Source organism: Vicugna pacos, chromosome 6 (genome assembly GCF_048564905.1).
Source record: "Vicugna pacos chromosome 6, VicPac4, whole genome shotgun sequence".
Lineage (NCBI taxonomy): Eukaryota > Metazoa > Chordata > Mammalia > Artiodactyla > Camelidae > Vicugna > Vicugna pacos.
Window position 1 is genome coordinate 84,213,695 of NC_132992.1, and position 25,597 is coordinate 84,239,291.

Genomic DNA, 25,597 nt, shown 5'->3' on the forward strand with positions numbered 1-25,597 from the left:
TGGCTTCTGAGGTTGCACTACAGCTGGTGTCACTGGAGGAGCGAGGGAGGGGCGCTGAGGAAGCCTGCAGTCCAGGTGGGGGTCTGAGGGGCTGTCAGCACTCGGGGGGCAGGGTGGGGCCAGCCCCGAAGGGGTGCTTGGAGGGAGACAGAACCTAGGACTTAGCACACAGGAAACTTTCAGTGGATGTCTGCGGAATGAGTGAACGGAGAAGGGTAGAAAATCTGAGCACTGCAGAGCTGCCCCAGGACAGGGAGAGTCACTATAGAGGCTGCGAGTTTCAAGGGGTGACTGACCAGGTGTCAAATCCTGCAAAAGCCACGCAGGACAAAGCACGCAAGGTGGCCTGTTCGGAGGGCTGGAAGCAGCTCCTGCTGAGTGGTCAGACGCTTGGGAAAGAACGTGGAGGAGAAAAGTGGAGACTCTTTAAAGTCTGGTGAAGAAGGAAGGAGACACAGGCAGTGGCAGAAAACCATTAGAAGAAAGATTTTTCACGTGTGAATATTTATATGCCTTCCTCCCTCCCTCCCCTCCCCTCCCTCTATCCGATCTAAGCATCTGATCCAGGGCCCCAAGATTGAATCCCAGGTCTGGCACTTCCTAGTTGAATAGCCTTGGGAAAATCCAAAGGACCACTTTAAGCTGAGTTCCTGCCATGACATGAATCCCCACATCAGAATGGGATTCAATTTACACTAAGTTAAACTAATACAAGACTGGAAAAAAGCGGTTGTAAAGAGGAAAACCTTGCTCTCCATATCCCTGACCTGGTGGCCAAGGGAGCTGTGGATTCCAGTGGCTGGTGCTGAGACGAGGACCCCAAGACGCCACAGCCTGGTCAGTGCTGCCACGCTGGGCGCTGAGGAAAACCAGGACTCCGTACTGTTCCATCTCCTTTTATTACAGCCCTGTCCTTGTGTTCCAGAAGGAATGGCTATTTCATACACAACCCAAAGCACTCCTAAAATTGACCTTAACATTCCCATTTCTTTTTCAGTATATGAAATCAAAAGGAAAAAAAAAAATCTTCAAAAAAAAAAAATCACGAGATTTAGTACATCCCAGAAAGAGCACCTTTACTAAACAACCATCAGGAAACAAAACGTGTCAGGAATCTGACCGAATACACAAAGCAGCAGGTGAGATTCCTGATAGGAAAGAATGACGCCCTAGAGAACATAAATAGATCTCCTCAAAGTACATATATTTCACATGAGTGTGTACATACATATGTAATATATTAAGAGAAATTTGGTTTCTACCATGAGAAGTTACTCAGAAATAATAAATCAGCATCTCATCTGAGACAGGGGAGGTGGGGGTGCCGCAGCCACATCACAAACTGAGCGTGCACTTCACTCAGACACGCTCCCCACTGTACACTATGTACACTTGCTGGGTGGGGGTGGGGCGTCTCTCTGCCCCTTCCCCCCAGGCCCAGGAAATCCAGTGTTTGTGGAAAAGTGAGCTAGGGACGGCAGGTGTCTGTGTGGCCCAGAGCCCACTGTGCAGAGCCCAGGAGCTGGCTGCAGTGGGGAGGCACATGCCCAGGGCCACCACCTGCCTAGATGATCACCTTGGCCCTGGGGTGAAGGGAAGCGCAGGGGACCCTGGTAATGGAATGGCAGCGAGCCTGGTTTTCACAGCCAGACTACCTCTGGGTCCACCCAAGGCCATCGAGGTCTGTGTAGTTTGGCCAGGCTGGGCTTCTCCTAGGATCAAATGGCTTTTGGGAAAGGAGTAGAGTTTCCAGACCCACTAGGGCTCAGCCCTGTGAGCGTGTGTGTATGTGTATGTGTATGTGTGTATGAGTGTGTGTGTGCATACACACACACGTGCTTTCATGGAGGTCAACAAGTTGCAAACAAGTGTTCTATAAGGGCACGCTCAAATAGTGTCTGCGTTGGGGTCAGTTTAGTCACTGCAATTCTGAGCGTCCCCACGCCAGAGTGGATTTGTTCAAAAGATATCAGTTGCTGGAGGCTACAGATAGGGAAGACACGTTACACACCGGAAGCGCAGTCCTCTCGGGGCTTGGCACAGTGCTCTCAGTGACAAAACAAACAGAAGAAATGCACGGGAACCCCTCTTCTCATCCTAAAACCCTCTGCCGGCACCACTGGCAGACGGGGAAGAGGCCACCATCGTCAGCAGGTGCAGTGGCTCTGAGGGTCAGGGGCCGCTGGTCCAGGAGGCGAGTCACACGCAGCCGTACTCATACCACACCGTCTGCTGGTCCCCACCTGGCTCGGGGGACGCCGGCGTGCTCTTTGAGCTGCTCCCGCGACTGAAGTCCTCCGGGGCCAGGCTGCCATGGGGAGCCAGGTCAGGAGACCTGCCTGGACCCTTGGCAGGGAGGCCGTCACTGTGGCCCTGCCCGGGGGCCCCGTCACCCTCCAAGGGGCTGAGCCCCGCCCGGACAGGGGCGACGGTAGCCACCTCCCCGGAGTGTGGGGGTGGCTGGGGCTTAGTCCGGGCAGCTGGGGCCGCAGCAGGTGAGAAGTGCTGGAGCTGGGAGCTGCTGCCACCGCCAGTGGCAACGGCTGGGGACGTGGCAGACTGCTGCAGGGGAGCCAGCCTCTCTTCCTTTGGGGGAGCCAGCGAGAAGCGCCTCACATCTGGTGGCCGGCTTCTGGGGCCAGGGCCCTGACAGGAGCTGCCAGTCTTTCCTGCAAGCGGGGTCCGCTCCCGGGCCAGGCTGTGGGAGCTGGGGGGTGTGGAGTTTGGCAGAGTGTGGTTGCCTGTTTCTCTTACCCCCGAGGCCTCAGGACCCCCTGGCTCCTGTTTGCAGGCCTCTGGCCCGCTGGCCCGGAGAAGGTCGGCGGAGGCCAAGCTGAAGGCCCGGCTCAGGGATGTGCTGCGGCCGGCAGGCGTGTGGGAAGCTGGGGGCATCGTGGCTTGCCGGGGTCTGCCCAGAGACAGGCTCTGGGGCGGCTGGGCCTGCCTCTGGGGGGCACTGGGTGGGGCCTCGGCCTCAGCAGGTCTGAAGTTTGGCCTCACGTACTGCCCTGGCTTCAGCAGCTTCCCCTCGGAGGTGGTGACGGCCAGCTTGATGGTCGGGGCCACAAAGCTGGTGGGCATCTTGGCCCCTTCTTTCCTGGTAGGGGGACCTGGCTGGCCTCCAATGGCCGGGAGGTCACTGGCCTTTCTGAAGTAGTCACTTAGCAGGTCATCCCGGCAGCTGGGAGTGTCCTAAAGAGGAGAGAGGAAGAACTGAGTGAGGGCCAGGTGGTTCTTGGGGAGCCGTCCTCCCACCAGGATGCTCCGTGCCGCCCACACGGCCAGGACTGAGGTCTGCTCAGCCTCCTTCAGGATGCGGAGCCTAATGACGTCCCCACTGCACACACTGCCCAGGTTAGGATGGGGGCAGGGGCGGCCAGACACGGATCATAAGGGAGAGAACCGAGACGCCACTTAGCAGCCCCCTAACTTTACAAGCAAGAAAGCACATCCAGAGAGGAAACGACTTCCCCCAAGGCTCATCCACTTCAGGAACTGTCAGGCCGCCTGTTCCACTCTCTTCCCTAGTTTTCCACTGATCAGAGCAGGTGCAGAAAGCTGATGGCAGAACTGGACCTCCTCCGTCAGCCCACTGCGCTCAGCCACACTGCAAGGGCTCATCGTGGGCCAGGGAGGAAAAGAAATAAGACCAGCTCCCAAAAAGCCAGAACCAACCAGCCTCCGGACCCTCGCTGCACCCAGATCTTCCTCCTGATGTGAGAAAGGAGAGCAGCAGGCACGAGGGGGTGGGGGGGAACCAGAAAGGTCAACCATCCAGGCAAAGAGCGAGGCGGCTCAGCCCTCTAGACTGTCCGCCTCAAGTGGCTGCCCCCTGCTGAGCAGCTGCTGCCCCAGGCGGGCTTCCCCTGGCCAGGGAAACAGTATTCTCTGCCACCACCCTGAGGACAAGCTCTGTGTCCCTGCTCAGTAACTTCAGCCTTCTGCCGGCACCTCAGCCTGGAGGGGCCAAGCAGAGGTTTTCCTGAGGCTGATGCTGCAAAAAGGGGAAGGGAAGTGAGTTCATGCTGGAGATGAGAGTCAGCAGCGGAGCGGCAGCAATCAGAGCCCAGCCCACTGTGACCTGTCGGGGGGCGTCAGCCTGCAGGACAGGTCAGCAGCTCAGGAGCCACCTGCACCTGCCAGTAACTCCTCGCCCCTGAAAACATCTGGGTGCTCAACTTGACAGAGGTGCAGCCTGCTGCTTCATGCTAGTTTGAAGCCACACTTGGGGGTGTGTGTGTGCAGCGAGACCCTGGGTTATCAATATGGACAGGAACCATTCCTCGAGTGCTTCCCACGAGCCAGGCACTGCGCTACGAACCACATATGTGATCACAAAAAACTTAGTTTGAATCTGAGAGTAACTCTGTGCAAGGCTGTTTAAAGGTGTATTAAAACACCCTTTAATAGGTAAGAAAATTAAGGTTGTAGAGGTTAAACATCTAGAGTGGCAGACTGGGGATTAGAACCCACGGCTGTCTGACTCTGGAGCTGTTTCCCATGCCTCCTGGCCCCCTTCTGCGTCTTTCATATCCACCTTTGTGAGGCCACCCAGGGGCCCATCTTGTGACACCCACGTCCCAGCAGCATCAGCACTCAGGGAGTGGAGGCATGGGGTGGGGGCATCACTGTGATGTCTCCAGGCCCACTTTGGGGAGGATGGGTGGTGCCAAGTACATGGGGCTGGTGGGGGTGAGCTCCCTGGGCAGACGGGGAGGGTGGGGGTGGCTCTCAGCTTCCAACAATAACAGCTGCAAGATGATTTGGGTCTCGTTTAGGCTGAAAAGGGACAGGTAACGTAGGAGGTGAGGAACAGTGACTACGAGGACAGATCTGAGCTGAGGCGGGAGTAGGGGGAGGAGCCCTGCCCCTTGCTCAGGATGCCTCCCACCCCTGACCTCTACCAAGGGCGAGGAAACTCACTGTGGCAGGACATCATCAGAAAAGGACTGAGCAAGAGGGCCATCCAACTGCAGGCACCCCTGATTTCTGGACTGTTTTCATTTATTCCATTAGATCAGTGCTTCTCAGTCTGTGACGCCTAGACACAGTAACAGTGAGAGCAACATCTGGGAACTCAGCAGAGATGCAAAAATCTCAGAAACCTCAGGTCCAGCCTGTGTCCTGGCAGGCCCACCAGCGAGTCCGATGCACACAGAGTTTGAGACCCACTGCATCAGATCATCAACTTCTGGAGGGCAGGGTTTTGGTCTTTCTCAGCTTGATTTCTCCAGCTTTTAGCCCAGAGTAAGTGCCTGGTACACAGACATGCAAATGAAGAGAGGGCAGGGGCCGCATTTTACATTTCTGTTGGTGCCAACCAACCACAAGACCAGGCACCATGCATACTGCCAAACACACAGCAGGTGCTCAATAAATATCTCCTGAACAAATATTTTGTATTCTCTGTGTCACTGTGGCCCATTAAGGTACTATGTGGCTAGGGAAAGTTCAACTGTGTTTAAGGGAAATGAGATGGAATCACTGAAGCATTAAAAAACCTTAAAAGGTCTCAATGTCAAGACAGTATATATGTCATCTGTTCAAAAACCCAATAGCTCAGAGGACTAGATCAGACAAAGTATGTAAAAGACAGGCATGCAGCTTCAGAAAAGCTCAGTGGAGACACTGGGAAGGTGAGAAAGGAGGGAGATCCCAATACAGGAGATGTCTGGGGGTTGGAGCTGCAGAACAGATGTCAGCAAACCCAGCAAGCCAGAGCTACGGCCCAGTTCCAGCTTGCTGCACATTTTTATATGGCCTGTGAGCTAAAAATAGTTTTCATATTTTTAAATGACTGAAAAGCATTTTTAAAGGAACAGTCTTTTGTGACATGCGAAAAATTATACAAAATTCAAATGTCAACGTCCATGAGCAAAGTTTATAGGAACAGGGCCATGAACGTTCATTGACAGACGGTCTGTGGCTACTTTCCTGCTAACAGGGCAGAGCTGAATATCTTCAAGAGACCATCTGGCCTGGAAAGCCTAAAATATTTACTATTTGGCCCTTTAAAGAAGAAACTCAATGATCTCTGCCAGTGACTGCTCAGGAGAAGGGGGTATTCAGAGCTCTGCCACAAAACTGAGTGTGAGATCCCAGCCCTGTGAGTGGGGTGCTGGCCATGTCTTCTCTAGAGAATCTCCCAGTAGTGGGCATCACCATCCCCACCCCCTAGGCTGGCACCAACTTCTGTGCTCTCCTTTCACAGATGGAGAAAACAGCCTCCGAGGTCTGGGGCAGGCTGCCAGCACCTGGGGGTCTGCTGGCCAGCGGGTATCCTCCCCATCCAAGCAGCCCTGCATCTAGGCCACCCCCGCCCCACCCTTCTGTGACTTTGCTATCATGGTTTCTGCCTACAGTCCTGATTCAGGGAGAGAACGAGGAAAGGGGGACCCACTGCATCCAAGCCCTGGGCCACTCACGGGCGAGGGGGAGCCCCGGTTGCTTTCCTCCAGGAACTCCTCCAGGGTGACCATCTCGCTGCTCGGGGAGGTGGAGCACGGCCGCACCCCGGCGGCGTGGGGCTGGGCCACGCCCCTCTTCTGGACGCCCTCCTGGGTGAGAGGCCCGTTCCGGGGTGGGGGGTACTCATGGCGTCCAAGGGCGGGGCGCCCCGGGGTGCTGGCATCCCATGGTGGAGGGGCCGTGTCCCTGCTGGGGATCAAGTCTTCGCTGCTGAAGCTCTCGGACCTGCCGTGGAGCTGGTCGGAGGAGCCTGGGATCAGGGCGGGTGACATAGAGGAACACGTGTCAGTCTTCCTGTCCCTCTCGCCTGCCTCCAGTGGGCTCACTTCAGAGAGGACCCTGCCGGAGAACCCAGGGCGTACTTCTCCCAGGCAGGGATTTTGGATGTTAAGGATACTCTGGAATGCTTAGAACTCAGAAAAAAATAATTCGAGACAAAAATGTAAAGCTTCTACTGAAGTTTGAATTATTAATTCAAGGCACCAAGCTCAGCTCTCATCCATTCATATATTTAAAGGTTTATTTGGCACCTGTGACACGATAGGTATTCTTAAGGGGCTGGCCATGCGGATTTTAAGAAGTAAAACAATCTTGGGGTATAACTCAGTGGTAGTGCATGCCTAGCATACACGAGGCCCCAGGTTTAATTCTCAGTTCCTCCATTAAAACAAACAAACAAAGCTAATTACCATCCTCTTCCCAAAACCCTAAAAAATAAATTAAAATATTAAAAAAAAAGAAGTAAAAAAATCTGTGTAAGAGTTTATAGTCTTGGGACAACAAACACATTCTCTTCAGTTGTACAGGGAACATTCATTAAGAAAGACCATAAAATTAACTTCAAAAGCCTTAAAAGAATCAAAGCCACCCACTATGATATCCAAGCACAGTGGAATGGAACTACTGTGACTGTCACCCATTCCAAAGATGAAGGAACTCAGATCCAGAGGATGGGTGACTTGCTTGGGTGCCCGGAGCTGGTCAGTGGGGCTGAAGGGATCGGAACCCAAATCCATTCAAACTCTGGGCCTTCGCTTGAAACCGTGTGACATGGCCTAGGAATGGAGGGGGAGGGTGCATGGAAAATCTTGGTAGATGTTTTTTAAATTATAAATATCATCTAAGCCCAGAGCCAAAGATCCACATACACTGAAAAGTGCCCAGAGGGAAAGGCCAGCTTACCTTTCAGGTTAAGGGGTGAGCTGTCGCTGGATGCATTTCTACTGCTCTCCAAGCTCCCCGGCCGGGACACTGAAAAGAAATGCCAACATTTAACCTAAAGGCAGATGACCAGGTCTGTCCTGGACCAAACTGTCTAATCTGAGAAAATTTATGGAACAAGATAGCTCTGTGTGGTCCGGAGGACGGGCTTGGCGATCCTCCGTGCGCTCCCACGAGGAAGTCTAGCTCCACCGAGGGCTGGGCGCAGTAGACCATCCGGAAATGACAACCTGTCATATTTTTAATTAGGTCTAGGGCTGTGGCTTAAAACAATTTTGTTAATGAAGGACATCTCATGCAGAACTAAAAAAGCAGCAAAAAAAAAAAAAAGAAAAAAGGCTGCTCTGGGTGAGCCAAGGGTTGGGGTTGGGGTGCCCACCTTTATTGCTGCACAGCACTTTCTGGAACATGCATGAAAATCCCCTGCCTAGACCACAACAGTGCACCTTGGAGAGGGCAGGAGCTAAGAAATGGCAGTATGTGCACACATGTGTGCGTACACCTGTGTGAGGGAGCGTGTGTCTGTGTGCAGGGCGGCTTCGGTCCCATGCACCTGGGAGTGGGAGCCGGGACCCTCAAGAGGGGAGGGGGTATTTCCCCTGGATGTTTGCTGTCCTTCAGCTCATCTGTCTCAACTTCACACCTGTCCCAAAGGGAAAAACCGACCTTCACGGTGATAAGTGCTAGACGGAACCAGTCCTCCTGGCTGCTGTGTGCATCTCAGCGTGTTTGTGGCGGTTCCAGGGCGGGTAGCCCCCTTTCTCCTGCAAAGGGCAGGCTGTGCCTTTAAGGCCTCCCAGCTCACATCTCCCAGGTCCCTCCTCCAGCAGCTCTCAGCATCACAGCCCTTCTCGGTCTGCCCCTGCCCTGTATCAGTGTTTGTCTTGCTGGACCACGAAACCCTGGGGAACAGGGGCTGTGTTTTTGTCATCTCTGCATCCTCCCAGCACACAGCTAGTGTTGAGCTGGCTGCACTGAAAACTGAAGACACACTGCTTCCCACCTTCCCCTCCGAGGAAATTTGCTCTTGTTTTACTGCGTCTTTAAGGCACCCAATTCCCAAGTGCTGGCGTGTTCTCTGCAAATAGCAGGCATCTGGAAAACACTTGCTAGCAAACAGGGCTTGGGGACGAGCCAAAAAACACATGGTTTTTGTGCACAGTAATAAAAGCTGAGTAAGTCTTCTCTTTGACAAGGGAATATTTGAAATAAAAAAAAATGCACATCTCTCTTTAAAAAGGAAATAAAGAATAAAGTTTCAGTAAAAGAAACTTGTGATACAAATCAATGCGAGTTTATCTAAGCATTGCCTCAAAACCCCTGTTTTCCTTCTTTCTCCTGATAAGAGCAGCTCAAGGAATCAGAATACTTAGGAAGAAAACCCTCTGGTCAGCTGGCAAGCATCAATCTGGCTATTCAGGTTCACCAAATGTTGCAAGAGTCCTCCTACTGGTATTATCCGCCACTTAGTGTAAAGATGTAATGGCCCCCTTGTGTCAAACTGTTTCATCACGGAGTCCGTCTTTACTCATATAAATTATAAATGTCTGTATTTGTAGTATAGAACTTTTAAGACGATGGATAGGGTAGGACGTAATGTTCCTACACTTATTGATCACTTCAGAAGTAAATTGATTAAATGTAAACTTTGAATTTTTTTAAAAAAGAATTATCTTCCCACTCTCCTAGGATTTTTGTTTTTGAAAGATTAAAATTAAAAAAAAAAAAACCCAAACCAAAGACCCAAACCCAAAGCAGCAGCTTTTAATTTGAGAAGGTTGTTATAATTCACAGTTTCCCTTCTGCAGAAATTTACAATATGCCTAAATCAAATGGCAAGTGCTTCTAACAATTTCTAAGACTAAATATAACTTGGAGCTACTCTGGGCAACTAAAGTCCTGAAATCAAGGCTTTCTGTGTGGGTCGCCAGAATTTCCTGGCAAACATGAGGGGTGCTTTAAAGCAAGGGGAATTATGAAAAGACACATACACCCCACTGTTCACAGCAGCACTATTTACAATAGCCAAGACACAGGAACAACCTAAATGTCCATCAACATCGATGACTGGATAAAGAAGTTGTGGTATAGATATGGAATACTACTCAGCTCTAAAAAAGAAGGAAGTAATGCCATCTGCAGCAACATGGATAGACCTAGAGGTTATATTAAGTGAAGCAAGTCCGACAGAGAAAGACAAATATATGATGTCATTTATATGTGGAATCTGAAAAAAAATACAAATTTTATTTACAAACCAGAAATACACTCTCAGACACAGAAAACAAACTGTGGTTACCAGGGGGGGTAACGGGTAGAGGAGGGATAGATTAGGAGTTTGGGATTAACAGATACATATTACTGCATATAAAATAGATAAACAAGGACCTACCATATAGCACAGGGAACAATATTCAATTTCTTGTAATGAGCCATAGTGAAAAAGAAACTGAAAAAATATATAACTGAATTGATACGCTGTATACCTGAAACTAACACTGTAAATAGACTACACTTCAATTAAAAAAAAAAAAAGTAATGGGAATTAGCCTCCAGAAGTGGGACGCTTGATAGGCAGTGACTTCCCTGTCATTGGAGGTGTGTAAGCAGAAGCCACATGCTCAGGCCCCTGGGGAGGGCAAGGAAGAGGCCTGGAGGAACTGTGGGGCCCCCTTCCCACAACCCACCACATTCATTTTCTTCCTGTGCTGGACTTCCATACAGGACTTAGCCTGAAGGGAAAGCACTGTTGTTGAGAACAAGTCTGAGAAGCTGGGCAGGAGGGCTCATGGCACTGACCACTCACCGTACTGCCTGTGGTGAGCGAACTCAAGCTCCAGGGACGGCTCGCAGAGGCTGTCGTCTGAATTACAGCCTGTGGTGAAAAGAAAAGAGTCAGGGGTCCCGGAACATCCTCAGGGAAACTCAGGCCCTCTGCCAGGCCACCTCTGAACCTTGCCTGAGTTGCAGCAGCGTCCAGCTCTTGGGGGCATGGACCGAGCCTCCTCCATCCATCCCCCTACTCCTCCTGCTGGCACAGCCCTCACACTCCCGACTCCTATTCGATTTAACTTTAAATCACACTTCCGCCTGTGCAGTGACTGGGACTTGAAGATTAAAGCAGCATTTTGGCTTACGGACAACACAGCAAGTGGGGCTGGATATTCGGTAGCCTGGGGAGCCCCTCCCAACCTCAAAGGCCAGGCTGTGCCAGCAGCTCCCCTCCAGGGGCCACACTGTCTTCAGGTGGCAGGAGGAAGGAAAAGGAAATGCTCCTCCACCTGGGGGGCAGGCCAACACGCTGGAGGCCGCCCCGCCCTGCCTGCAGCTCCTAACCAGAAACAGACCTGGAACCCACAGGCCGCCTGGCAGCTGCCCTTCCCCTGAGAAGGGCTCACATGCCCGAGGCCTGCTAGTTTCTCTCTGACAGCACACCCTGGGTCCCCTCCAAAGTGAAAACTGTAATACCACCATTTGAATTATTATGCACCTATAAAGAGTGAGAAAGATCTCCATGACATATGGCTAAATGAAGAAAAAAAGTCAAATCTTTGCCAAAAGAAACAGTGAAAGTATAAATAAGGAACTAAAATAAAAATGGTTATCCACAGGGTGATTCTGGAATGTAAGGTGGGGGAAAGAGATGTGAGACTTAGAAATCTCAGGATGCCTTTTAACATAGTTTAGCTTTAAAGTCATGTAAATATTTAATGTATTAAAAACAATTTTAAAAGAAAACTAAGCAGGAGGACATAGTTTAAGGGGCAGAGCGCATGCTTAGCATGCACAAGGTCCTGGGTTCAACCCCCAGTACCTCCTCTAAAAATCAATAAATCTAATTACCTGCCTCCCCCCAATTCAAAACATAAAAAAAATGAAAACAGATGCACATAAACCTTACTGTATATCAAAGTGCTAACAGAATGATACAGAGAAAAAATTCCAGTGAATTTTGAATGTAAAATGGTGCATCCTTAGTGAGATATAATCTGAGAACTAAAAGAGCCACAAAGAAAATGCAAACATCATTTAGTGATTTTATTAGTAGTAATATTGGTATTATACTTTTTAAACCATTATTGCATATTTTCAGGAAAATTAAGTGACTCTTTCAGGAGACAAGACTTTTGTGTAAGAAAAGGACAAATAAGAAATCAAAGAAAAATCTCTGTAGCGTTACATTTGAATTGGAAATATTGATATGAACTCATAATATCTACGTGTCCTAGCTTTATTGAAAGGGTCTAGAGCTAATGACAACTCTGTAGTGCCCAGATCTTGATTATTCAATTCTGCTCTAAAAGGGACTAGATTTACTTAAAAAAAACGCTGATTCTAAGGGAGGGTTTCCATTTCGAAGATGGTGAAAGACTGCCCGGAGTGTGAGAACAGGGCAGCTGGGGAATCACCGTGGGCAGTGCTGGGCTTATGGTGCTGATGGACCCCTGTGCAGGCTCTGCAGGCGGATGAACGGCCAGTGATGGTTCTAGGTCTGGGCTCCAGTTCAAGGATGGGACCCAGGCTGAGACAGCCCGTGGGTTAGTCTGCAGGGCTGGACCTTGAGCCACATAGACCCCAGGAACACTGAGGGGGAGGTGGTGTTCCCAGTTCTTCCCCAAGACCAGGCAGGGCTTCTGCACCCTTGAGCCCAGGAAACCAGGGAGACTGGTGACTGGACGAGACACCCTTGCCACGCTGGGCTCACAGCACGTCTGTCTCAGCCAGCACAGGGCACAGTTCCCTTGGCATCCAGCAGCCAGTGACGGCACCCGCAGTGTCTGGCCAGCAGCGGAGAAAGCCTGCCTGCCCTGTGCCTACTCAGCACATCCTCTCCCCAGGGGTGCTTCCTACTTGTAAGCAACCAGGACGGGGCAGGGACCCGCCTATCTTTGCTTTGCTTGTGAAACCAAGGCTGTGCACGCTCCTGATTTCAAGAGCTGAGTGGGTGGTATTATTACTAAAAATAATAACCACTTCTTGTTCTCCGATTTCTAACACCCCAGGGCAATCGCTTGCAACAATTTCAGCCGCTGCTTTGAATATTTTCACCTTTCTAAATTATCAGCAGAATGTCTTTTTTGGTTTTAAGCTTTATCTTTTCTGTTTGCATATTTTAAATTTCCAAGGGCTCCTCCCTTGCAACTGCTCTTTCCGTAGCATCGGTTCTTGCTTCACGGGTGTTAACAGCTCTGTTCCATCCCTGGCTGTATCAGTGATGGGCATCGTAAAGCTTTCATCTCCATGCTAACATCTGTTTACCCTGATGTCTCCCACACTGGTGTCAGCCTCTGCTCTCAGATGCTCTCCTGGGGTGTCCGTGGGCTTCACCTGGCAGGATCTGACTGAGACCTTCAGTTTGTGAATCCTTCCCCCAGTCCCTTTGTTTTCCATCTGGGACACTTGCCTTCAGCTCTATTAATCTACCTCCCGTTCAAAGAGCCTCTCGTGTCTCCTCCCCAGAGAATAAATCTCCAGACTTCTGCCAAGGTGGGCTGAGGGAGGGAGGGTGCCTGCTTTTAGCCCAAGTCTGGCTCATCTCTCTTCGGGAGCTGCTTGGTGCCACCAGTTCCTGAACTGGTGGTGGGAGTGGGTCCTACGGCTTTCCCACTCGTGGCTTAGGGTCATGCCTCTAAGGCGAAGTTACCTGCCCAGAGTCACCCACCCAGCTGGTAGGCAGCATGAGGTCTGAACCTGTGTCTTTGTGATGCCAGAGCCTGTCCACAGCTCACCCACTCTGCTCACCTCCTCTCAGCCTGAGACTCACTTGCCCCTGAGAGCCTGAGGTCTTTAGGAAGGACCCTGGGCCCCAGCTGCTCAGCTTTCTTGGTTCCTGAGGGGCCCATGACTCACCTTTGGTGCGGCCTGGGTGCCGGGAGACGGGGGTGGAACTGGAAGGGGTGGTAGTGATGGCTGAGGTCGAACAGGGCCGGGGGCCCAGCTCCACGGGCCAGGACTTCACGGCCAGGTCAGCGGAAGCGTCCTTGCGGTCAAGGCTGCCTCTGTGCGGGGACCCCCGCTTTGGCTTTAGGTCCCCAGGGCCTGGGGCAGAGAAGGACACTGAGAAACGGGGCTGCAGAATCCTGTGCTCAGGCTGGGCTACACACAGAGGCCAAGAAGCAGGGGCAGCAGGGCACACGGACCACAGGGACCAAAGCTGAGCTGCCACCTCCCCGGCAGCGGTTTAAACAGGAGGGCCCCGGCTACAGGCCTGTGCCAGAGGCCCCGAGAGGCTGGCCCCGGCTCCAGTGACGGGCCACACTGCAAGCCCTGACACCCTGGGAGAAAATAAAGAACTCAGGAGGGCAAGCAAAATGTTGGTCAAAGTCCAACATGTTAACTGTAAGGCACACCCACTAGAGAACACTGGGTGTAACTCAATCCTGATTTTAAAAACTCCTGACAGATGTCTGCTCAGGCTCATTTCGGACCCGTGTGCATCCGGCCAACTGACTTCACTTACAATCCAAGAAAAAAGTTTACTGTCACCTTAACGATGCGGGAACAAGTCTTTAATCTGCATGATGAGGCTGACGGCAAGAAGGATTTTTACTGTGTATCTTGTGCTCTTCTGCAGTGTCTAAATTTTTGACTATGAGGACATATTCTTGTCAAAGTTAAATAAAATCTTATACAAAAACATTAAAAAAAAAAAACACCTTTCCAACTACCTAGTGTTAGGAAAGGAAATGGACTCTCCAAACACAAGACAAAAATTAATGCAGTTGGAATTCCTACTAGCACTAAGACAATGCTGGGGTTTTTTTTAATTTTTTTTTTTTGGCGGGAGTAATTATCTAATCACAATCAATCAACCGATATATCAAGCTATCTATGTATTTAATGGAGATACTGGGGATTGAACCCAGGACCTCACGCATGCTAGGCATGCGCTTTACCACTGAGCTCTACCCTCCCCCTTGACAATGCTGTTTTGTGTACTGCCTCAGTCCAGGCACCCCAAGGGCTGCAGGCCCACTACCAAGATCTCAGCCCCTCTCCACGCTCTCCCACAGACCTAATCCCACCTGCCCCTCAGCCACTCAAAGTCTGGACCCTCTGTGAAATTTTAAGCACCCAAATCTTATGACTTGAAATCAAGGTAAAATTTGGATGTTGAAAGATAGCCTTGATGAGAAGCAAGATTCAAGTCTGGTGGAATGGGGGGGACAGACATCCAACAGGCGGAGTTAAAATGAGGAGCAGAGAGGGGGCGGAGATGACCAGTTAGCACAAGTAGCAAGAGAAACAGCACTGTTCCAGCGGCATGCTCAGAGGACAGGGGCCTGGAGGGCCAGGACCATGGCAGCCCAGGGTTCCCACGGTGGGGTAGGTGAGCTGAAGTCAGTGCCACGTCAGTCGACTTCAACATGTTAACACTTATGTATTTATTGTTATGGTTACCTTGTTTTTATGGTACTGGCTTTCCACTTACAGTACAGGTGTTAATCTTTCCTTTTGAAATAAATTTAAGTGAAAACAGTGAGTCAATACAAGGAAAAATATGTAAGCGATCATACAGGTGATACGGCAAAAATCATGGAGATGGTACAAGAATGATTAAAGAGAGAAAAAACTGCAGTAGCTAAAGGCCTCTATCGACCAGCCTTTCCCCCGCTGTGGGCGTGACTGGGCTGCTGATGTTCTTTCTGTCCACTGCTGTTTTAACTTCAGCATCCGAGATGTCAGAGAACTACAACACAGTCATAAAACTTCTCTCTGGGCTGAACTCTGGCTGAGCAGCATCGATGCAATTATTCAAAATGCCTGAACGGAGCAAAAAGTCCTTCAAAACACAGAACACCTCTGAAAAGGGCCTTAATGGCAAAAGCCAACAATTCAGGGCTTTGACAAAGAAAGAGGCGGAAAGGGCAGCAGTTTTAAATTTAGCTGCTTAAAAATAAGTCTAAAAATAAAAAAAACTCACTTGACAGAGGCTGTACATCTTAGGAAGCATAGCGACAACTGACCAGTTCTGCGTTACACACGGGCGTGACATAAGCCTGCAGGCGCGAGACAGAGGGGCCAGCACACGGCCACTGCACTTACTTAGCACGGACAACCTGGCCCAAGGGCCTGTGCACGGATGTCCCGAGGCTCCCCTACAACTGTGCTGCGCTGGAGAAACGGTCCAGAGGGTGTGACAACTCATCTTCTCTTTTGAAATCAGAATCCACGCTGGCTACTTTAGGTCTGGCTTGGAATTGGGGTCGGGAGGAGGGGTCCACTCTGGGTCATCTGGCCTTTAGGTACTGTTTTTTTTGTTTGTTTGTTTGAATTTCAGAAATGAAGGAGGATACACGATGAAGACACATGATAAAGGAAAAGGATTAGAAATCTCCAATTTCTGAAAAAGGGAGAGGCTCATTAGGAGAGGATGGGATGTCAGAGGAAGACCAGAACCGCAGGCGTTTAGACAGAGCCGGGTGGGCCGTCGGAGACTTGTCTTTGTCCTTGCTTTTGCTTCTCAAAAAGGGACTCTTTTTGCGCTGAGCTGCTAAACCGTTATCCCCCGGATAACCCAGGTGAGGAAGGAAAAAAAAAAGCAAATAAATGAAATGAATAACAACAAATGGCTCTAAATTAGCTCAATGTACTTAGGAAATGAGAATCCTGTCCAGCCCAGGAAAGATGGAAACAATATCCATGATATGACGGGAGTCAGGCCTCTGTGAATTATTTATGCTCTGCCTCAATTTAATTAATTTAGTGGCATCTCAGTGCCAGTGCTTTACTTACTCAACATGTGAGCAGAATTACATATTGCTCATGGAGCCAAGGGCTTAGATTATTTTTCAATTTCAATGTGTTAAATTATTGAATAAGAATGCTTATTAATTTAGAACCCAGCTTCTCTTACTCATCCATTTTAATGACCGGCTCCCTGACAATTTGGCCCACTCGCTACTCTTATTCCTGTTCAGAGATCTTGGAAATAATAGGTCTCTGGTCTGCTGTAATTAAACAGTCTACCTGAAGTACTCACTAATAATTCTTGTACATCTGAAATAACCTCTTTCGGCAGGATGAGTTTAAAAACAATGAAAATATCTTTTTCATACCCCAAGCCCCTCAACACCAAGAATTATTATACCCTGTTAGACCTCTTATGCATCCTCTATTTCATGACCTTTAAATTAGAGTATTATCAGAGCAGACAACTGGTCTAATTTTTTGAACATATACAGAAACGCAATTGATGTATCCAACTTCTGACTTAGAATTCAGTTTGATACTAGAATCTCCATTATTTCCTCCTCCACAGCACCACCCGCTGGCCATTGCTCACACCACAGGATAAGGGACCCACTTTATGCGCTGCTGTGGCCCCTGGTTAAGCAGCGTTGTCTGCTCAGCTTTAACTGCAGGCTGTGCACGTGATGGTGAAGTGCTCAGGCACCAATGTCAACAGACCTGTGTCTGAATCCCAGTTCTACCAGTTATTACATGAGTGGGTAGTTTCACAGTGTCAAGCTTCACTCGATCAAATCTAAAAAAGGGATGATTAATGATGCCGACCTCACAGGGTAGGCAGGATTACACAAGACAAAGTAAATCAGCTTAAAAGGTACTGAGCCTAAAGAAGGCACTTGATGTGTGGCTACTGTTATGAATAATAATCACCACTGACTTGCTCATTCATGACTGGTGCAAGCACTGTTTTCCTCTGAAAGTTTTCCTAACTCAATTAGACTGACTATAGTTAACTAAGCCAACTTTAATACAAGTTGATGTGGTAGATATCAAAAAATTTAAACAGCCAATGTGAAAACCTGTGGCCACAGAACCCCTCTAGGTAAAAACAAATGTTAAGTTTCATTATCATTTACCTGCACAAGAGCCTTTTTGCCTAGTCTGCTCCCCTGTGCAGAATGGGGGTGCCAGCATCTGTCCCCAAACAATGTGCGTTTGAATACACATTTTCTTTCATGCATGTGGAAGTGACACAACAGCACCTGAAGTGGTGAATGTCACCTTCCAAAAGGCTTGTCCACATGCCACACTTGGAGGGCGGCTTGTCACAGGCCCTCGGCACTATAATGTCAGCCCTGACCCGGGGGTGCAAAGGTCTCAGGCATAGGTCTGATCTTTGGGAAGTCCTCGTGTCTTTCATTAAGATTTAAATTATTCAGGGTGCAGGTTTGGTATAAACAATCCATGAACTGATACTTAAAAGCAAATGTGGAAATTTAATGATGCTTAAGGTAACTGCTGTGTTTAATCGATTCTAAGATGTACATTTCCCCCCATATCTTAGCACCTCTGAAATCAGGATGCAGCTCCAACAGTATCTGACAGTCACCACCAGGGCCAGATGGAACCATGACAAAACTGTCACATCCACAACCAATGTATTTTGCTCATATTTCCTTTTACGTATATGCATAAAAATCTGTCTAATTAAGTCTTTTACAAGAGCTCTTCAACAAGAGTATAATAAAAACTCTAAGTGGTAAGGCACTGCATCGTTTGACTGCCAGAGCTGTATAAAATAATTTTGCAGCTTGTAATGGATAGCCTCTTAGATTGGATAAAATAAAGCACATTCAACTAGAAATCCATTTCAGAATCACTGGCCAACTGCAAATGACAGCCCTCGTGAAAAGGTGAGCCAGGCCCCCTGGCTGGTAGGACTTCAGGTCAGACTGGAGAAGAAAACCTGCCTTTCCAAGTGATAAGATTAGAGCCACACTCGAACTTGTTGAAGACTGAACATATGCACGTTACGTGTTAACTGCGCCTGGGATCTCCCTACAGAAATAGCTTACTCTAAATCTCTGACACATGCAAGGAAATCCTCAAACATATGCTACTGAGCTGGTCTCTAGTGCCTACGTGGTAAGCATCTGCTTCGAGCCCCTCCTACACGCTACATGATTAGTGATGCAAAATTGGTCTGACTTGTTAACAAACCTACGGAGGCAGATGTGCGTGTCCACAGCACCCCCGCCTCACGCTGCTACACACGTGTGCACATCCACACGCAGTCTCCCTCTACCCCGTCCAATGAGAGAGTCCTCTCGGACCACCGCCTGCAGCCAGGGCAGCACTCCTACCTTTTCCCAGGGGTCCATTGTGGGTGTCATGCTCCTCTGCACAGTTAGAGCCCAACGGGGTGGACTCGGGGTTCTCCGACTGAGATCTGAGAGGCTGAGAGGCAGACGGTGAGGTTGGGTCTGGCGACTCCAGCTGCCTGGAAGGGCTGTCTGTGGTTGACTTCAGTCGTTCTCTGGAACCCTCTTTCTTTGGTTTGATGAATTTGACTAAGGCTTTGGCTCCAATCCAGTGGTTTTTCCTAGTTAGAAGTAGATTTTTAGGACACAACCAACCCTCACTGCCCCCTCCAGTGGGTCACTGGATGCCCTAACCCGCCTGGGAAACTGGCCATTAACTTGGGGTTTAGACTGATGGCATCTTCCCCGCCACCATGATCATTGTATTTGGGGCTCAGGAGTTAGAACAGACTTCCCAGGCAGGCTCGGGCCCGGGGATGGTAAAAGCATGTATTGTGGCAGGAATCCACATTAGTTGCTCAGGAAACAGAACTTCAGATACACCCATCAACTCTCGATTATCTCTGTGAAATAAAGGAAGCAGTGCTCCGCTAATGTGATCTGTCAGTTGGCGACTTTTCTGCCAAAATGCAATTTTCAGGAACAGTGTCACATTCCCTGACCATTCCCAGCACCGGGGAAAAGCAGGGCCGTGCAAATTTAACAAGTAAGTGATAAACTTGTAGCCAACAGGAAACGGAGGCTTCTGTGTAACAGAAGAGAACCACACCTAGGTTCTCACTCTGCTCTGCAATTGAACTGCACTGTGTTTACACAAATCACTCCATTTCCTCATCTGGGCCTCAATTCCATCTGTCAAAGTGAAGGCTGAGGCTGAGGTTCAGAAATTCTGTGGTTCTGTGATTTCAACAGAGAGGCCATGAAGGATGCATGGTGGTTCTGGCTTCGAGGCTAGGCTAGGACAGGACCATCGTAGGGCCGACTCCTGGGGCCCAGGCCCACGGGAAGCACCACTGGACAGATGCTGGCAGTCTCAGGGGACTGAGCCAGCCCTACAACCCACTGCCCTCTGGAGAAGAGGATGTGTTTGTGAAGCCGCCCTGGGGTTCAGCGAATCCAGAGGAATCTGTATAAGGCCAAAAGGTCCAAGTGTTTGAAGACCATGGGTACCGCGTCTGGTGTCCTATTCATGCTTCCTTCCTCAACCAGGGACGTGCTTTTCTACACTCTGCTAAATCTTGTACAAAAGCCAACAAGGCAACCCTTCCACCCTGCTTTCATGGTTCCAAACCACTGACTCTGCCCCTTCAAAGGGCTTGTGGTTCCATGAAGCCTGTGTCTGGTCAGGGTCCACTGGCATGGGCCAAGCTGGAGCACAGGAGACGGGGCTGGAAGAAATTCGAAGCCCTTCCCGCCGTGGGAGGGACGTGCACACAGTGGAAAGACACAGGCCCTATGCACTGGGCGCGGCTTGGAAGGCAACAGTTTTCACCCTGCGTGAGAAAAGGATTTCTGTTCTGTGTTTAAGTCACTGAAATGTAAATCGACTTACTTCTTTGGAGCAGGGTCATAGAACTTGTACTGATCCATGATTTTTTCTTCCAGTTTTTCCTTATGCCTCCGTAAGGCATTTAATTTGTCTCTGTGAATAGAGGGGAAAGAAAATCCATCAATCTGGTTTTAAGTGAAACAAATCAACGTACTCCTCAGCCCGGCCTGGGACCTGGCCCAGGAGGGGCCAGTATTTTTCTGGGATTCAGACATCATGGTGCTCACGACCATCACAATCACTGAGTCGGGAATATGTGAATGGAAGCATCTGACACGGGTCCAGGCAGCCCTGATACCTATAGGAGGCCCGCTAAAGAACCTAGGATCCAGCTGGGAATGAACTCAAGGGAGCAAAGCCCTAACCACCTGAAAACTCAAGCTCAGAAGCTCCAAGGACTTTCCAGCCAGGATGCTGGACACCCCAGGGTCAGACACAGAGCCAGCTCCTGCGGGTGCATGTCAACAATACTTTGGGGGAAGGGGGTGAGGTCTGCCTTCAGGGAGTTAGATGGGCATCGAGGTTGAAAAAGTCATTTCAGCAGAGTCAAACCTCTGATCTGAACCCATTCTAATGTTGGGTTTCTGGTAAAATTTCCACAGGAACAAACTCAAAAGGCTTCAGGGGCCAGACAGAGAAGACAAGAAGCAAAATGGACCTGGAAAGACTAGAAGGAGGAGTGGGGACTGTGGCACGGCTGAGCTGCCCCGGCATATCTCTGCCACGTGGGAATGAATGCAGGCCAGGGAGGGGACGGGGTGGATGGGTGGATCTTTCCATTTTTTTCAGAGAAGCTGGAAACTCAGATTGTGAAACAAAATCTTCTGATTTGTAAATGCTGGAAACCAGTTTGTTTTCAAAAAAACACAGAAAGGATCAAAGAAACCTCTTAAATCCTGGACTGCCAGAGAGCATGTCTCCTTCCTGGGACAGAGGCTCTGGCCTTCCTGATACAAAGAGGGTGCTTTTGTTTTATCTCAGGGAGTCATGCGAGCGGTGGAATCCAGACAGCATTGCCCAGAGGGCCACTGACTCCTGTCCTGCCCCAGCTCTGACCACCTGCGTCGTCTTGGAAGCTTGGACCCCTGGTTTCCCCAGTGGAAAATGAGGCCTCTGGGCCAGAGGCAACTGCTCAGGCTTCTTTCTATCAAGCTGCTGCCAAGGTTCCACCCAAACGGAGGTCTCTCCCAAGAGTTCCCCGTGAAGGGAGCACATCACGAATCACTGGGCCCTGGACCACCAGCTCCTCTCTGCTCCCAGCCCCCTTGGCTGGGTGACTGTGATCTGTTGCTCTGTCCTCACGGCCATGCTGCTCAGCCACAAGCTGTGAGTGCTTAAGTGGCTGCGTTCGGCACCAAGACACACACAAACTCAGAGAGCCAGCATTGTGCCCCTCCCAGCACCCGGCACAGCGCTCCACCCAGAGCAGCCTATGGGCAGCCTGCCAACTCCTGGCCTTCTGCAGACACCCTCGAATGCAGAACTGTCATCACACCATCCCCCTGGGCTCCAGGCTCCTAGTCGTCTAGATAGCACCTGCCCGGCGTCTGCTGGGAATTATTATCAGCTGGATTATAGGGGCCAACTTCAGGCAACCATCATTTCTACCCCAAAATTACAGTGTGGTTTTCACTGTAAACCATCTTTTGGTAGGTGGGGAGCCACCTCTAGACAAGCAGACGAAGCCAGGAGAACAAAAAGGAGCAGCACTACATTGGAGAGCTGGGACAGTGTGCCATCTCCCCGTGACCTTGTCCCTCTGCCAGCCTGGCCCCTCTCGCCTTCCCTTTGCTGGCCAGCCATCCCCGACCACGAGGAAGGACAGTCAGACCACCACAGCAGAGTGTGAACGCCTCCCTGGATCCATGGACGCATCTTGGTTTACTCCCCTTCCGAACCATGTGGGCCCAGCACCAGGCTCTTCCTCTTGACCTCACTGCTGGCAGCTTCCTAGGCCCTGCAAGATCAGCATCACTTCAACACTCCCCAGTGAACCCCAACTCGTTAGCCAGGCATGGGAACCTCCCATGACTGAGGACTCTTCTCCCTACATGGTCCCTGTGCCCAGACCCCTCTGCTCCGCCGTCACATCCCCCCGATCTGCCTTGCCGTCTCCCAGCCCTGCATCTGCAGCAGAACCCCACCCTCACCTCTCCTTCCACACCTCCGTGTAATTCCTCAGCTCTGTCTGGGATGGAAAGAGCCCTGCTCACACCCTGCCAACCCTACTGGTTCCTGGTGACCAGGTCATCATGCATCTCACAGGGCCCACACCAAAGCCGGCAGAAGTAAATACCGCAGCACAACGGTCACCCAGCCTCCAGACGACCCAGGGGAAAAGACAGGTGATAGAAAGAGATCGGTTGTGGCACCTGTGCTCAGCCTTGCATTGGACTTCTTTCCCTGAGGTACTTTTTGTTAGCACGGTTGTTATCTTTAGAAGTGAACTTAATTCCTAAAGCAGGTTAAGAAGCTTCTGGCAGTGGGCAATGTCTTTGAAAAGCAAAAGAAAGCCAACTGCCACCGCTTGCAGAAACCCAGAACCACTCCAGGGGAACGGAGAGAGGGATGCCCTGGCAAGACGGTCTGCCCCCGCCCTGAGGGACCCCAGCGGGCCCCAGGGCCGCTACTTGCCCAGAGCGGAGCAGGTCTTGGCGGGGGAGGTGGGACCCCTGTGCCGATGCCCGCGTCCCCCCACCCCCCTCCACGGCCCCTTACATGTACTGCTTCTGCTCCTCGTGATACTGCTCCTTGTTCTCCATGTTCTGCTCCAGAAGCATCTGGTTCTGCTGGCTCAACAGCTGGATCTGGCTCAAGAGGTGATGATTTTCTTCCTCCAAGTTCCCCTTGAGGCGGGAGAGCAGCTAAAACAGAGATCAACCACGTCTCAAACACTGTGGGACCCCCGAGTCTACTGCTGGGAATCTAGCTTCCAAAAGGGAAAGGCCACGTGCGCCAAGATGCCCGTCTCAGGATCATCCTCACTTGTGAATGATCCTCGGCGACCACACTGTGCAATCTGATAGCTGCTGGCCACGTGTGGCCGCTGAGCACGTAAAAAACAGCCAGCCAGTCAGCGCTGAGCTGAGCTATGCCACAGGTGGGAAACACAGCAGATTCTGAAGGCTGAACTAAAATAAAGGATGTGAAATATCTCATTGATGAGTTTTTTGTGGTTACACGTTGAAATGGTAGTATTTTAGACATGCTAGCTAAATAAAATGTTATTAAAATTAACCCCATCTGTTTCTTCCTTTTATTAAGAGAGCTGCTGGAAAATTTTTAATTATATCTGGCAGCTGCATTATTATTTCTAGTGGACAGTCTGTCCTAGACAAGAGTCAGCACACTACCTGGTAAAGACCCAGGTAGCAAATATTTTAGGCTTTCTGGGCCAGACAGTGGTCTCTGTTACAAATACTCAACTCTGCTGTCACAGCAGGAAGGTGGCCCAAGACAGAATGTGAACGCACGGGTATGACTGTGTTCCAATGGGACTTCGCTCATTAACGTTGCCATTTACCTGTCAGACCATTTCTACTTGCCACAAAATAGGCTTTTCACCTCCCCAACCATTAAAAAGCATAAAAGCCATTCTTAGTGCACAGTCATTTCAAACAGGTGGCAGGTGGGACTGGATTTCTGGGCTGAGGTCGGCCAGCTCTGCTCTAGAATACATACACATGATTGGTGCAGTAGCAGAGTGACAAGCTTCGGCCTCAGACAGACTAGGCTGCAATCTCCTTCTGCAGACCCGGGCCTGAAGACCCCTGGCAAACCCTACAGCCCCTCCCTGGGTGGCACAGCCCACGGCGGGGGCTTTCCTCCGGCAGTGCTCACCTTTGTCTCGGCCCCCACCTCCTCCACAGGCCCCCGCCCCAGCCCAGCAGGCCCTCAGGTGTCTCCTGGGCCTCTGCGTACTCATTCATGACAACATGGGGCTACCGTGAGCTCAAAGGAAAAGGCCTCTGAGAGTGTTTCTCACACACAAACCAGGAGGAGCTGTGTCCCGGGTCCCTGGCTGTCCTAGGGGCCATCTCGGAGCTGAGGTAGGACGCAGACACCCCTCCCTGCCTGATTCGCTTTGCCTGTCTTGTGTTCGAGTTAGCTGATGATTTCATCTGGGAGGGCGCTGCCGCTTAAGAAGATACTTTCTAAAAAGTGCACCAGAAGGGAGAGCTCTGCCCCTCTTGAAACCAGGGACTCCTGCGTAAGCTCCCTCCTAACTGCCCTGGAATCAGGAACCAGTCAGCCAAACCCCAGCACGGAGGAAAATCTGTGCCATTTCTCCAGCACAGCGTGGCTACCGACATGAAAAGAAAAGGGAACCAGCATGGACCCAGCCGAGAGGACAGAGATAAAACAGCGCTCGGCTGCTTCCACGCACCAGCCTGACCCTGTGCAAAAAGCAAAGGCCAGATGAAAGGTGTTTTCTAACACACCCTTACCAGCTGTGGTGTCCCGCCCCCTTTCACACACAGTCTTCGAGCAGAGACGCCAGGGAGGACCCATCACGACCCCACTGAGCCCAGGGCTGTCGTCCCTGGGGACCTGTGCCGCCCGGCCCAGGCCCACCTCGCAGTGGTTGTCCAGCTTGGTCAGCGAGATGTCCATGCTCTGGTGCTGCTCCTTCAGCTCGTCGAACTGGGCCTGCCAGCGGTTCAGCTCCAGCTGCGAGTTGTTCAGCGAGGTCTTCAGCTCCTTGGTGTGGGCATACAGCTCCTCATACTCCCCCTTCAGCTGACGGTGCAGGAAATTCACCCTGGGGGAGTGGAGAGCCACAGGGCCAAGGGCTGAAGAGCGCTCCCAGGCCCTGTCCCAGCTGTGCAACCTTCAACCAAACCACAGCCTTTCTGGGCCTTGAAATGAGGGGGTTGAACAAAATCAGCGGTTTTCAAATTGTATTCTTTGGGGTTCTATGCCCCCACCTTGGGCTGGGGGAAGACAGGACAGGCAGGCTCAGACACTCACTTCAAAAGAACACCACTGTTACGATCTCTTCTATATTTAAGGCTGTGGCATATCTGCCTACTTGGAAAAAAGGGTTCTGCTATTAAAAAAATTAAAAAAAAAAAAAAACCAAACACTGAACCAGAACATTTCTACTGTAAAACTCTTTGTCTATGCCCAGCTCTTGCTCCCAATTCCAAGCCCCTTTCTAATTTCACCTCCTGAGATAAAGATGAGATTCTGGGGGTATTAGGTAAACCCACTGAAATCATCATAATACTATTATCCACTGGGCTTTCTTGGGGGGAAGATTTAGAATAGAAAGCTCAAGTCACAGGGCCTCACGGACTCCCTGTCACCGTCTGCTCACCACTGGCACTCTTCGCCCACCTGCCTG

At 50.5% G+C, this 25,597-nt stretch overlaps 1 protein-coding gene across 4 annotated transcripts in view; it reads right to left on the reverse strand.

The window, feature by feature from the left end:
• Positions 1-1,050: 1,050 nt before the first annotated feature.
• CCDC88C (coiled-coil domain containing 88C) overlaps positions 1,051-25,597 on the reverse strand; it is a 121,587-nt gene continuing 97,040 nt past the window's right edge. Inside the window, exons 22-30 of one of the 4 annotated variants that reach the window (XM_006208196.4) lie at positions 24,826-25,012; positions 22,969-23,114; positions 20,254-20,343; positions 18,744-18,982; positions 13,540-13,728; positions 10,496-10,564; positions 7,651-7,719; positions 6,426-6,718; positions 1,051-3,192 (exon numbers count right to left, since the gene is read on the reverse strand). In XM_006208196.4, the coding sequence (XP_006208258.2) occupies positions 2,200-3,192; positions 6,426-6,718; positions 7,651-7,719; positions 10,496-10,564; positions 13,540-13,728; positions 18,744-18,982; positions 20,254-20,343; positions 22,969-23,114; positions 24,826-25,012 (2,275 nt within the window). In that variant the 3' untranslated portion in view covers positions 1,051-2,199. Of the gene's footprint in view, positions 3,193-6,425; positions 6,719-7,340; positions 7,524-7,650; positions 7,720-10,495; positions 10,565-13,539; positions 13,729-15,050; positions 15,142-15,735; positions 16,184-18,743; positions 18,983-20,253; positions 20,344-22,968; positions 23,115-24,825; positions 25,013-25,597 lie in introns of those variants that run through there. The other 3 variants (XR_012073801.1, XR_012073803.1, XR_012073802.1) reach the window with 3 other exon arrangements.